The sequence below is a fragment of the Apis laboriosa genome, unplaced genomic scaffold (genome assembly GCF_014066325.1).
Source record: "Apis laboriosa isolate Shangri-la unplaced genomic scaffold, ASM1406632v1 scaffold35_cov144, whole genome shotgun sequence".
Lineage (NCBI taxonomy): Eukaryota > Metazoa > Arthropoda > Insecta > Hymenoptera > Apidae > Apis > Apis laboriosa.
Genome location: NW_025222966.1, coordinates 1,175,114 through 1,190,475, shown reverse-complemented (window position 1 = coordinate 1,190,475; position 15,362 = coordinate 1,175,114). Strand labels below are relative to the sequence as shown.

Sequence of the window (15,362 nt, the reverse complement as noted above, 5' to 3'; positions counted from 1 at the left end):
GATTAAAAATTAGTTTTTAATTACTTTTTAATTCTTGACGATAAAAAAATTTGTTTAATCATAAAGAAAATTGTTATCAAAATCTTTAAGTCAGATATTAAAGAAATATGTAATCTCAATTGCATTATTACAATCTCGTTCGAAGTGATACTTGGTGGTCAATTACTTGAAGCTTAGTAGTTGCAGTGCAAATTGCATTACGAGATTAGTTGAACATGTTACGCGTCATACAGGATCAAATATAGATGACATCGGATCCGAGATACCTAATAAACACGATCTCCGACCTATAGATCAAGATTTAAACGATCTAGAATTCGTAGAACATAATATAAATAACTTCAAATCAAATAGTAACTATTTGAAATGTATAATTAAAAAATTATAAACCTTGTCAGATACTTAATATTACAGTAAGATTTAGTAATGATATTGGAATAGATTTATATTTAAATGTGCTTAAATTCTATAAAAATCGATTATAAAAAATTTGAATTATTATTTATCAATTGTTGAATTTGTCTTTAAGAATAATAAACCAAAATTCTAATGAGGAGCTCTTTCTTAAAAACATTTCCAAGATGTAGAAAAATAAATATGTATGATCTTGAGTTGATTTCATAATTTTAATTATTATGCATCAATTTAATATATGAGTTCTTCTTTGTTTTCATTAATATCTTGTTTTTTCTTAATTACGATTCAAATTTAATTTTATCATTTTGTAATTTTTGATAACTTTTTATCAGAATGATATCAGCATTTTTTGAAAAAATGAAATGAAATATTGAAAGAATTATTTATTATGTTAATGATTAGATTAGATAAATAGTAATTAAACAGAGATCTTTTTCCTGAAAAAGAACTGGATTATTCCATTTGATAAAAAATTAAAAAATTTCTTTTATGTTTTTCAAATAGAATTTACATTTATGATAATAATGTATAAAAATTCATATTTTATTTTATATAGACAAATGTTTATAGTATTATTTAGTTTATTATATTTATTAGTTTTATTATATCATCTTAACAGAGATTTGTGATATATACAGATATTAATGCTATGGGTCGAAGGTATACAATTTCAAAGATATATTTATCTATATAGTTAAGTAATAAACTTTAAAGTACTAGTATATATTAACCAGAATGATATCACCGAGAAACATGAGAATGGTTTATATTTGATTTTTGAAATAAGAGAAATCTCACGATCCACATTGCGTTAAATAACATGTTGTAACGCAATTATATTTGAAACATTGTGTCTGTTTGGAGAGAGAAAGGGATTAAGATACGTGAAAACAGTTTCTCGACTATAAGGAAGTATAACGACGTTTAATAAACTGGATGAATCATTAATAGTCATGGATATCTGATTTACAAACGAGAAGTTATATAAGTATATTTGTATATGTATACATATTCGAACGTTATTTCGAATTTGAAAGAATCGATATAAATTTCTTATTTTTTTCTATTTTTTTTAATTAAGTAATTTTATTCTATACGACCAAATTTTATTTTCATTGAATTCCATTTGTATTTCTATAAGTTTCCAATATAATTTGCAATTCAAAATCTAATAAAATCTAGTCTAATAATAGAGTCTAGATAATAATGTTTTTCAGCTCCAAACTTTTTTGAATTGTAATTTTTTTTTTGTAATATTCTAATAACTTATTATCTTCCAAAAACTAAAAAAAAAAATTTAAAAATCATTAACTAAAATTAATAATAACAATCTCTTAAAAAATATTTTGCAATTTTCAAGAGCATTCCACAATTGAATATCATTGGAATATTTTTATAACAAAATATTAATCTTCTTTTATTTTATATCTTGAAAAAAAAAATAATATTACAGATAATAGAAATAAATAAAACGTAATATGAATATAACATTGTTTTGAAGTTTCATGTTTTTCTTGCCATTCAATTAAATAATTATTATTTTAACTTTTTATTTAATTATAATTTAATTTTAATTCTTATAATAATATTAAAATTATATTTTTTAATGTATTAAATTACTGTGAACTATAAACTTTTGTTTGAACCTTGAAAATAAATATTCTTTTTGCATTACTGTACATGTTTCGAAATGAGTAATGTTTTCAACCTTGTGCATTTTTGCTACTTGCGGCACTTTTAATCTAACCTTACTATTTTTTACCTTTTAAAATATCTCTTATACTCATTAAGATAATTATTTATAACCTTTTTTTTTTCAATATTATTACGTATAAAAATTCAATATTATTACATATTAACTTATACAACAAAGTAGATGAAAATATTCTTTTTAAATCATAAAACTCGTGTTCATATATAAAATGATGGAAATATACTTCATAAATATTTTGTTTCAATAAATAGATACATCTAATAACAAATGTTATTATAATAAGAAAATATTGAAAAAATATTGAAAGTTCAATTCATAAGATTCATATATATTTATTTAAAATATTTTATCGTACATGCTATTTATTCAATTATTTTTCAATTGGTTCTAAAGCGATTGTAAAATGAAAAAGACGGAAGAAATACAATCGGGACCAAGATATTATATATATATATAAATAATAATCATTTAACTTGATAAAATTTTTTAATTAATTAATGATCATTATAATGATTTCTCATTAATTTTTATGAATTTGAAATATGTTCTTAAGATTATTGTTCTGAATAATTTTATATATATATTTGTCTATATTATATTATTATATTATTCGTATTATATTATTCGTATTATCATATTATATGGTTGCTGGTTGATTTTAATATAATTAATATAATTACAGACAAAAATATTTTTTAAATTAATTTTACTTTTAACTTAATTTTTTAGGTTTGAATTAAGTTAGGTTATAAGAATGAAATTGAGAAAATATTAAAAAGTATTAGAAAATAAAAAATTTTTTATTCTTACATTAAAATTATTTTATTATATTTTCGTCAAAATAAAAATTTAGCAACTAATTAAAATATAATTGTAAATAAAACAGAATTGTAAAATATATCTCGTCTGTGGCTGTTTACATACACAGTGTGTGATATCTCAATCATAGTATTTACGTCATTATTTACATAGTCATTATTTTCATACATCATCATTATTTATTCGCTGATCGGATATTTTTCTAATTCACATCAATTTTTAACAAAAAAAGTTATTGATTCAAATATCATTTATTAACGTGTCGATTATTAAAAATTATGCTTATTAAAAACTATGAACTATATTTTTATAAATGCTTCAAAGATTCGAATTGCAATTATATAATGATATAATCTAATGTATAAATAAAAATTCTTTAAAAATTAAGATAATTTCTTTAAATTATTTTGAAAAAAAATTAACATATTTAAAATTAACATATTTTTTTCTCATCAAAATAATGAGAAATCTAATGTAAATAATGAGAAATCACTAACAATCATTAATAAAAATAAATAAGAATTAATAAATATATGATTAAATATAAAAATAATATATAATTGCATGGATAATTTTATAGGATAACATTTTGATACGTAGATATGAATTTAATAGTAAATAGCAATGTTGTTAATAAAAATGATATAAATAGAAAACAAAGATATAAATAAAATATAAAATGGATAAAATCTATAAAATTCATATTTATTATTATTGTATATATTTATTATTATTATAAAAATATTTATATAAATATTTTTATAAAATATTATATAATAATATTTACTTTATTACGATTGTTCACTTTTCTATTCTTATTTTTTTAAAATGATCTTAATCTTCCATTTCTTCTTCTTAATATATCCTCCTAATATATTTCCTTATATGTTATTCAAGGTTATAACTTTTTTACTTTTATTATTAAAATGTTTTGCTCCATTGATATTTATAGTTTAAGAAAAAGAAAAACAGAATTAAAAAATGCTTATATAATTTACTAATTCACCAGTCTCATTTACATGAAAAGAAAAAAAAACAAATTAATCCTCGGTATCATCATGCTAATATTTTTCTTCTAGTGATAATACGATTACTGCTTTTTTTTTTGTCACTTTCCAGACTTGCTAATGATTCGTGTAAGAAAATTGAAAGAAGTATACAATGGTTGAATCATCTATTAAGATTCATCCATTTTATAAGACTTAACCTTCGTCAACGACATGTTTCCTTGATTCTTAGATAAAATAGTGTCACGTAGAATCAAAATGACACGTTAATATATATATATGTAGGTATTTACCTTGAGCTTTCGCCTTGTTAGTGCTATCTTGTGGTTCTTCCGGGTTACTTATGGAATGCGAATTTTCAATTTGCTATATCAAATTCTTACTTGATGATGAGTATACGATTATTTTTAAGTATAATAAAATAAAATAATAATGTTTTTAAATAAATTAAAAATTAAAGAAATTAGAGAAAATGAAATTTAAAGAATGCATGAAGAATGTATAGAGAAGAATGTATGTGAAGAAAATATAAAGAATATCTCTGATGTAATGATAATGCTCATTTTACATATAAAAATAAGGAAAAAAAAAAGAATAATATTTTTTCTTTTGAGGTTATGTTTTCAAGTAAATCCAAATTTTTCAAATATAAATGAAGTTATCTAATTTTTGAATATATACACGATTCGAATGTACGAATTATAAATAAATGATTATTTTATGAAGAGGAAAATAAACAAAAAGTATAAAATTTTATCGTTTATATCCTTATTTTTGATATATTTATAATCAAGGAGTTGTATAAATGGCGAATTTTCACGTTCAATTTTTTTGAAAATTAATTTTTAATTTTAAATGAAAAAAATGTATTCTATATTTTTTATGTTCACATGTAGAATTATCTCCTATTGATAATTTATTCATAATCGATAACCAATTTCATTTGTACTTGAAAATTTTTTAAATTTAGAATCACTATTCGGTCATTTGTACTATGATTTCGAGAACAATGTAAATTCTGTGATTGAACCAATGTCAAAAATCAATGTACATTATTTAGAACAATTAAGAATGTGAAACTTTTAAGTAGTTAAAAAAAATTAAACAAATATGAAAGATAAATTCGATAAAAGTTTTATTTAAGTTTATTTAAGTATTAGTATTTAAATAATACTTCGACAATATCAATTATTTCAAGTAAAGATTACATACAATATTGCATAATATAATAATATATTAATAATTACACAATATTATAGTAGATTTGAATTTCGATAAATTAAGATTGAATATTTGTATATTTTTAATCATAATTTGTAATTAAACTATATTATTATCATATTATTATTATTTTTTATATAGAGGAAATATTTTAATAATAAATAATATTTTAAATTTATAATAATTTTTCTTTTCACAAATAATTCAATGATCTTCGATTAAATAAATATATATATAACATGTATATTAAATGACAAAATTTATAGGAAAAGCGAAAAAAAAAATATATTGTTTCACAAATTGCTATATAATCAATTTAAATTGCATCCACATATTCTTATGCAAGCTCAATTATACTTGTATCATTTCTAGCTTTAATTTTCATGCTATTATTTGTAATTTTAAATAAATAAGATATAATATCTCTGTTCCTTAAATTTTTCATGAAATAATATAAAAAAAAAGTAATAATGCATTACATACATTTTACACATTTAATTTTTAAAAAAAATTTTTTAAAAATTGCCTTTAGTTATTTTATTTTAAATTTTCAACTTAATTTCGAATTTTATTTTGACTCGTGATATTTATTTTAAAAAATTTTTTTCGAAATGAGAACTTTTAGCAATAAACTAGTTTCAAATTTCACAAAATATGATTTCCAAATATATGATTTCCAAATATATGATTCAAAATATAATTTTCTTTTCTGCTTATAATATTTTTCATTTTTAAATTCTTTTAATCAAAATAATATAAAATAAAATATCTAGTTTTACAAAATTATATAAAGTTGTTTCATTCAAAAATTATCTTTTGTCTCATTTTTCTATGAGTAATCTGCTATTTGAAAAATCATAAAAAATTTTCATTTTATTTATTTTTTTTAAATAGTTATTTAATCTATTTTATTTTAAATAGTTTTTTAATAGTTATTTAATATCGTATGAAATAATTATTACTCATGAAACTTTTTATAACAAAGAATTAGATTTTATATATTATAATTTTAAAAAAAAAAATTTTTAATAACTTTTTGGACTTTCATTCAAGATTTTTTTAAATTTTCGAATAGTTTAAAATTAATTAAATGTATTTTTTAATGATATTAAAATTTTTAATTTTTGATAAATTTTTCTTCTTATTTTCAGCGAAAATCAATTTTATTTTCTAGTGATTTCTACAAATCTTTTATATATTTTTTTTAATATTTTAAGAAAAAAATAATGATTTTTGTATCACGTTTATGTCATCATTTTTTCATTTAAATTTTACAAGTCTATAATTATTAGCTTCTATTAAATGGAGAAACCCGTTACGCTTTCTAAATCCGTTTTCTGGTGTTGATTTTGACGATTCGTCTTTCTCGTTTTCTGTGTATATTGTATTTAAATGAATGATTTTTATCACATTTAATAGTATTTATTAGTGTTCAAAATGAATAGAATTATATTTATTTTGCATTAATACATAACTGTTCTTAATCGTTTTGTAAATATTTCATTTCCATTCCTGCTATGAATTACATGTAATTAAAATTGTATAAATATTTTTAATTATTTAAAATATTTTTTATCTCTATAATATTTTAATTTAAAAATTAAATACTATTATTAAATAGTAATATAAATTTAATTTTAAATTTTATTAAAAGAATTTTATTCAAATTTATTGCAGCTTAGTATCACATTATGGTATTGTGATGCTAAATTTCGCATATTTTCTAAGAAAAAATTAATTTTATTATGATATTTTATTAAATTATTATTTATTAAATTTCATCGCATTTTACCTTATATATAATATATATATATATATATATAATATATATAAAATATAAAATATTCATAAAATTTAAGTAATATTTATTCTATGCGTTTTTCCAACAAAAACATCTTTACCTTAGAATAAGATATATGAAAACAAAATGCTACGAGACTAAAAATCTCGACGAAAACATCTGTAAAACTGTCATCAATAAAAAAGATAAGACGATAAGAAACATTTGTATGTATATGGATCAAGTATTTTATATATGGTATATTTTCAGTTTCGCAATAACATCGTTTAACTTTATTCTTGGCAGCAAAGTTTTATCGTCAGTGCTATTGAACATTTCATTTTAAAAAGTCTTGTAATAACATTTGAATACAAATAGCTTAATAAAAACAGAAATTCTAATGAATCAGTAAAAGAGAGATGAAAAAACGATAAAGAAAATATTTATTTATTGATATATATAGAAAGTAGAGGTTCAATAAAAATATTAATTCATATATGTTAATGATTTAATCTCTCAAAAGAAAAAACCATAAAAGTGAAAAGCAATAATAATATTTTTTTTTTATCATCTATTGAATAATTTTCCTTCGTAATTTTTCTTCTCAAAGGAGTAAGATTTTTATTATTTTAATTTTCTTCTTGCATTCAGATTTTTACATTAAGCATATACATAAGATATAACCTTTTATGAATATAATATAATGTTTATATAATTAATATAATATAATTAATTTATAAAAACTATTATATTTATTATTATATTTATTTCTACTATATTGAATATATTTGAAAAAATAATTATGTACAGAATATAAATATATCTTGTATATGGATGTTATATATAGAATGTTATATATATATCTGCACAATATATTTTTAAAAACTCTATTATAATTAATGAGTACAAAAATTGGTATACAAAAATGTCAGAGAAAACCGAGACTTATTTATTACTGTAAACAATTGAAATTTGCATTAAAGATGAAACTGTTTTACTTTTGTCTCGCTTCATCTAACGCAAACATAAATTATAATATAATAAATAACCAAAACCAAATCTCAATCAATGCTTTTGTGTTATAATTTTTTCTTTCTTTTTTTTTTTTTTTTTTTTTTTTTTTGGATATTGTATAACAAAATTTTTTCTGTTTTTTTCCTGATCCTCCAAAAGAAATACGTTAATATATAATAATATATATAATATATAAAATATAAAAAATTATAAAAAAGAAGATATAATATTATATATATATAAAGAATTTCACAACTACCAACCACACTATCTAAATATCTTTTTTAATTATGATAATACGAAAAAATATTATACGTATAATTAATTAATTAATTAATAGCGTTAAGCGACGAAGGATAGAATTCATTATCTTTGTTTCATATTTCATACCTCATATAGTGCATAGTGCATGAAATTGAAACAATTATTTTTTCATTCTTTTATCAAGATATAGAGAGAGGCGAGGGGAAGAAGTAAGAGAGAAAGTGAGATGGATTTCATCGTTGAACAAATCAACTTTGTTTGATATAATTATTAGTGAGTCGTCATTGCGCGCTTCCATTGAAGATCACTGTTTACGGAACATAAAGTATCGCGCACGGGATCCTCCCTCCTTCTTTTAATTACATCGCGTAGATATAATTAGAGTCATTGTTCCGACGAGCACGGGTTCGTATCAATTTATAAATATCTCTTGAGAATGTCATCTCTCTCTCTCTCTCTCTCTCTCTCTCTCTCTCTCTCTCTCTCTCTCTCTCTCTCTCTCTCTCTCTCTCTTTCTTTCACGGTGAATATACTGGGGAAAATTACCAATCGTTTTTCACTTCGAAGAAAAATGACTAAATTGTTATAATTTGATTAATTTTTGTTTGCAAAAAAAAAAGGATAGAATATATTTAAGAAGGGGAAAAACGAGAGAATAACAAATGAATTGTGTTTTTTTTAAAATGAATACACTTATATGTATATACTTATATGTATACCTATGTGTATTTGTCCCTCGTTATTACGTTTTATTACATTACGTAGAATTCTTTGTGCGTTGTTCATTGTTACAAACTATCTCGTTTCGTTAACGTGATTATATGTTTTCTTTTGCACAAAGATAAAAATGTTTTTTTTTTTTTTTTTTCACAAATGTCGGATGTTAATTTAAAAGGAAGAAAAATGTGTTTTCTATTTTTGAGTTGATAGTTTGTGTTTTTCGTACAAAAGTTTATATTCCTAGTTTTTTTACATTCTCATGTTTAGTAATTGGCAATTACTCCGTCAAGAAGTTCCTTTTATTACAAGTCTTGATTAGAATGTTAGATTTAACCAAGTGCCATATTCACTGGAAGAAAAGGAAGAAAACGTCGTCCATTTCAATGACAAAAAGAGCAAAAACAGTATTTAATTAAAGTAATAATTTTTTCTTTTTTTTTTTACTAAGTAAAAATATTAATAATATGATTTAGCATAAAATTTTATGGATAAAAAATTAATTAATTATTTAATTATAATTGTTTTAATAACATATTTAAATAGTTTTTTTATAATAATAAATTTATGAATTATTAAATATATATATATAAATAATTATTATACATGTAAATATGTATGTAAATTATTATACGTGTAAATTTATAAAATTAAAATTAAAGTAAATTTATTTACTTTAATTAATCTAACTAGTTAATAAAATATTTTAAAAAATTATAATTTTCAATTTATCATTATCATACAGTGTATTATTATATTTTTTTTTACATAATTAATATATGATAACAATACTGTTAATAATTAATATTTAATAACATTATAATTATATAATTGTTAAACAATAATAATAATAATAATAATTTCAACTCTTGTATAACCATATAAAGAAGAATCATAAAGAAATATATATCATTGCGAAGACAATTTATATTCTTGCGAGTAAACGAAAACGGAAGTTTATCATTATGATAAGTTTTTTAATCGTTTATCGAATTTTTGTATACGATATTAAATATAATCGAATTTTTACATACGATATAAAATTGATTAGACCTTTGTGACTTTGCGAATACATATACAAATATATAAAAGTTAATCAAAAAAAGAAGGGAAAAAAGTTGCAGATAAAACTCGGATACATATAAACTTTGAGAGTAAACCATGAACTTCTTTTGTCACCATTTTTATTTACGTTGTTAATTCATCTTTCCATGGCTGTATTAAACTGCAATAAAGATATCTTGAAGATTTTTCTACGATTATATTGAAACGATGATTTGCTACGTGACATATAATGTAATCATTTTCAAAAAATTTTTGATATATAAATATTTGATACATATACATATTTTGAAAATGTTAATTACTTTTCATGACTTTTGAAATTGTATGTTATATTATGTAACAGTTGATTTTATTTTAATTCAAATAAACAAATTAATAAAAGCATCGTAATTATTAAGAGATAGAAAATTGCGTGATTGCTTTAAAATTAGTAGTAGATTATAATTTTTTAATTTAAGTAATTGAATTCTAAAATATTGTATTGATCTGTAATAGATTTCTTGATTTTAAAACAGATTAATATTTTCATTCCTTAGCATGATTTATGATAGTTTTGCATTCATTGCATAGTTTTTAAATAAAATTCCTAATTCTAAATAGTCTTCTATAGTATGTTAAATATTAAAATTTATAAATATTATAAATAAGTTTGTTTTTCATATAAAGTGAAATTAAAGAGATTAAGATCCTTAGAATTAAGATGGATACTAAATCTCAAAGATAATAATGATTCATTTGTTTGTGTCTTGTTTTCTTGTTTTTTCATTTTATCATAATTCTTGCCAAGTTTCTCTTTTTCATTAATTATATTATTTTGCTTTATCTTTTAATATAATTTACTTGTTTTACTTGTTTCAATATGATATATAATCATATCCTTTTTTTATCTAATATATCTATTTATATATTATATATTTATTATATATTTATATTTATATATTATATATTATATATTTATATATTATAATTCATATCTTATGATCCTAATTGATTCATAATTCCATATCAGTAATCAATATATAAAGATTGATTGTGATATGCTTGCTTGTATTTTAATAGTTTGATATTAGAATTGATATATCTATGTTAATTTTTAATTCTATGTAATGTGTCATATACTCATGTTGTGTTTCGTATTTTTTATTGTATCTAACTCGTTTCATTTTAAATGTATATTTTCTTTGTTACTCGATCTCGATCTGTATTATGAATTATGTAAGAAAGAAAAATCTTTTAAATTTAGAATGTATCTAGATAAATGATATGATATGATCATATGAATATGGAGAACTTTATTGGATTCAGAAAAATAGAATTGCTTTCTATCTTTTATTCCATAAATATCTTTGCACATTTTACGAATCAAATAAATACTTTTTTTCTTTATTGCAGTGATCATATCTATATTTATGCGTCTATTAAACTGTACATGCAACTTGGTCCAAGATACATTTTCGGTTTTTCAATTACCAACGATAATTTTTGTAAACAAAATCTATCTCTATATTAAAAAAATTTTCAATACACGTTTATTGAGAAAAATTAAGAAACAAATTAATTATTCGCGAATCTCTTCATATTTTCCATTTTTATCTAATCTTTATACAATTTATATTATTTGAAAAGAAACATCATTATTATTATATTAATTTTTTCTTCCAAAGTTATTTTTAGCTTCAACCTTTTCGTTTCGAAGAAATAAAAAAAAAATATAAAAAAAATTCGCAAACGATTAATTTATTTCTTATCGTTAAATGCCCAATAATTGATTGATCGATTCCTTCACAATCTGTAATTACATGTTAAAATAATTGATCATAAATAATCAATAATAAAAAATAATTTTTTAATAAACACGTACTAATGAAATTACATTTATATTTCACAGAGGGACGACACGAGTTTACTCGCACAATTTTTCTATGCCGACGAATCTTTGAACGCTGTTGCCTGCGAGTTGGACTCGTTCGACGGCCGCCAGGAACCGGAAAGATGCACCACGCTGGTCAATCAACTGCGCCATTGCCAGGACAAGGTGTTGACGATATGCAGCCAGATAATGGACGAGCTGATACCGGAGAGCAGGGCGAACCGGGACTTTAGGGTGAAATTTCCTGATGACGTGATGCAGGAGAATCTTGCGGGCCAGCTGTGGTTCGGGGCGGAATGCTTGGCGGCCGGATCCTCGATCATGAACAGGGAGGCTGAAAGTTCAGCCATGAGGCCGTTGGCGAGGGCTTTGACGAAGTCTTTGGACATCGTCAGGAATTTGCTTAGAGAACACGCGCTGAAAGGTCACATGAACCTGAAGGTATTTATCGGACGTGCTTGTTCAAGTGTTAACAATGAGTCACATAATCCTTTTACGCTGGCCTCGGTTAGTAGACTCGAGTTCACTTACCAGGCTTTATCATCTTATGTCAAGTTGGAATTAGCATTTTCTTTTTATTCGATTTTTTTTTTTTTTTTAATTTTAATTTTAATGTCTAATGAAACAAACATTCTATGAAAATCTTCGTACATTTTTAAAAGAAATGAATTTATACTTTTTAAAGAAATGAATTTTTATTGATATAAAAATGCGTCATCAAATATTTTATTTCGACATTGTAAATATTACTGATAGATAAATATTTACAGATACAATATTAATTTATATACATTGATAAGCTTTAATTTAAATAAGGCTTTAAAAAGAATTTTATAAAATATATAATTCGTTGTTCTTTCATTTGTTTGAAATATTTCTATATGATAATTTGTTTTATTGTAAAATGATTAATTAATATTAATATTAATTAATATTAATTAATATTAATAAATGTAAATATTTATTGAGTCCTGTATTTATCGTATGTCTCAAGCTAAAAAAATTTCTATCAAAATTGTTGTTTCTTTGAAGTATGTATATATCATCAATAGTGAGATGAAATAGTTGTCTTTGAAATATGTATTTCATCATATATGTGTTCTATTTTTCTTTCCTAGCTGTCGATCTTAATGATTACGTAAATACATTTGGGGCAAATATTGAACCTTAAAATATTCAAGTTAGTCAGAGGAACGTGGACTGCGTTAGGTTCTGGACTATGTACTGAGCTTAATTTATTGCGTATGCTCTTATACAGGATTGCGTCAAATATGTATCACTAAGCACTCTAAAAGCAATTTAGTTTGTAAATATATATATTGAGAAATAGTTTGTTCCTTCAAAAATAAATTAATTCTTTTTGAAATGAAATTAAATATTGCTAATGATGAATTATTTTTAATTAGATTAACTTTAATTTTTACATACGAATATACGAGTTTTTCATTTCTACGTGGTTTAAATCATATTTAAAATTTTATTTCAATTGTTTCATAATTAATGAGTTTTTGTTCTTATATATTTTAAAAAATAAAATTTCACAATAAGTAAGAAATAATAATTAAATTTAAAATAAATTTCGAAGATTATTTTTTTCTTTAATTTACATAATTTTTAAATTACAAAAAGACGTTTGAAGAAATTTTTCGTACGAGAAATACATTTCGAATTTACTTTTCAATGCATACTTTGCATTATCGAGTAGATACAACTTTCTCTTTCATGCAATACTCTTTCGAGGACGTAACAATTATTGAGTATAATTTTTATTTAATAATAAATAATTTATATATTAAATATATTATTTTATATTTTGTTAATATTATATCGATTAATTGATTATTTAGTAATTTTTCATTATATGCCTGAACGGCAAAATTTTTATCATACATAAATTTGATCGATATCAAGTTTATGTTTACACAAATATATCATATTTAATATTACGTAATATTGTTCTTGGCAGCAAACATTTTTTAAATTTTATAAGAAAGCAATAACATCGTAAAAAAAAGAATATATTGGGTCACTAAAATTTATGCATGTTTTTGCGCGTGTTAAGAACATGGAATCATTCCAGCAAGACAAAAGAGATGTCGAGGCTGCTAGTTTCAGAATCTTCATGTATTTGCATTTTAATGGTAAATTTTATGCCTGTCATAATCGAGCTTTTTAAATTATTTTTACGGGTTATATTATGTTGTTTATTCAAATTAAATATATAATTATTAATAATATATTTTTATTATTTGTAATTATTAATAAATTAAAAATTTTTAATTAAAAATTTTTAAATGTTTAAATTTTAAAATATTTATAAATGTATTTAAAAATTCATATATTTACTACAGATATAAATTTTATATAAATATAAATTTAAATGTTCTATCTTATTTATTTAAATTTTATAACATTCATATTTATATTTTTTAATAATTCATATATTCAATAATGTTAAATGTCATTAAAAAGAAATATCATTCCATTTTGTTTTATATAGATATATTTTTTCATTGAATTGAATATATTTTTAAATTCAAAATTAAACTCGTGAAAATTCATATTATAAAAAATATTGAAAAAAATGGAACGTACTATATTAATTTATTAATATATTTGTAACAAATTTTTCAAATAAATTTTAAAATATGAAACATTACGTTTAATTTTTCTTTTTTTACAATTTCTTTTAATATTATAATATTAAAAATCTAATTTTACATTATACGTTTACATTTATTCCATAACAATTGCTCAATTTGAACTCAATGAACCAAAATTTTTATGAAGAAAATATAAAAAATAAATTACTAAAAATTAATAAAAAATTAATAATTAATAAAAAGAAAATATAAAAAATTAAAATTTATTTAAAAATTAAGATATTACAGAAGATTAAGAAAAATATAATTTAAAAAAACAAGTATTTTCTACCAAAAATACTAATTATTTAATTATTCTGTTCACCAGTATCTTTCTCAAACGCAAAATCCATTGGATCCATCCCTGGAGAAGTTGATCGAGTCGCTGAAAATCTTCGATCGGTTGTTCGCCGATTTCGAGCTATGTTACGTAGGCGTGATGGTGCCGGTGAAATCGACGAAGGAGTACGAGCAGCAGGAACTCGTGTGCGTTTTATTTTCGGAGACGCTGCAAAGAGCTCTCGAACGTGGATTGCTCAGCCAAGCCGACGTGGATAATTACGAGCCAGCTCTGATGTTTACTATTCCACGTTTGGCGATTGTTTCTGGCCTCTTGGCTCCGCCTGGAGGCCCTTTGTGCCTCAATTCCCCTGACAACATCAGCGAAGTGTTTAGACCTTTCAGGGTAAGGAGAAGAACGCAATACGTATTATAAACGAGTTATAATTAACAGTCACTTATCTGTTAATTAACAGATTTTATAAAAATTTGATTATGATACCAATTATTGTGATTAGAGAGAACGCTAGAACATTATCGATCGTAATGTATA

General features: G+C 21.7%; 1 protein-coding gene across 3 annotated transcripts in view; it reads left to right on the top strand.

The window, feature by feature from the left end:
* Positions 1-15,362, top strand: part of LOC122715464 (lateral signaling target protein 2 homolog) — a 50,191-nt gene that overhangs the window by 24,309 nt on the left and 10,520 nt on the right. For all 3 annotated transcript variants that reach the window (XM_043937683.1, XM_043937684.1, XM_043937682.1), the window contains exons 2-3: positions 11,907-12,329; positions 14,859-15,215. In XM_043937683.1, coding sequence (XP_043793618.1) covers positions 11,907-12,329; positions 14,859-15,215 — 780 coding nt within the window. The remainder of the gene's footprint in view (positions 1-11,906; positions 12,330-14,858; positions 15,216-15,362) is intronic.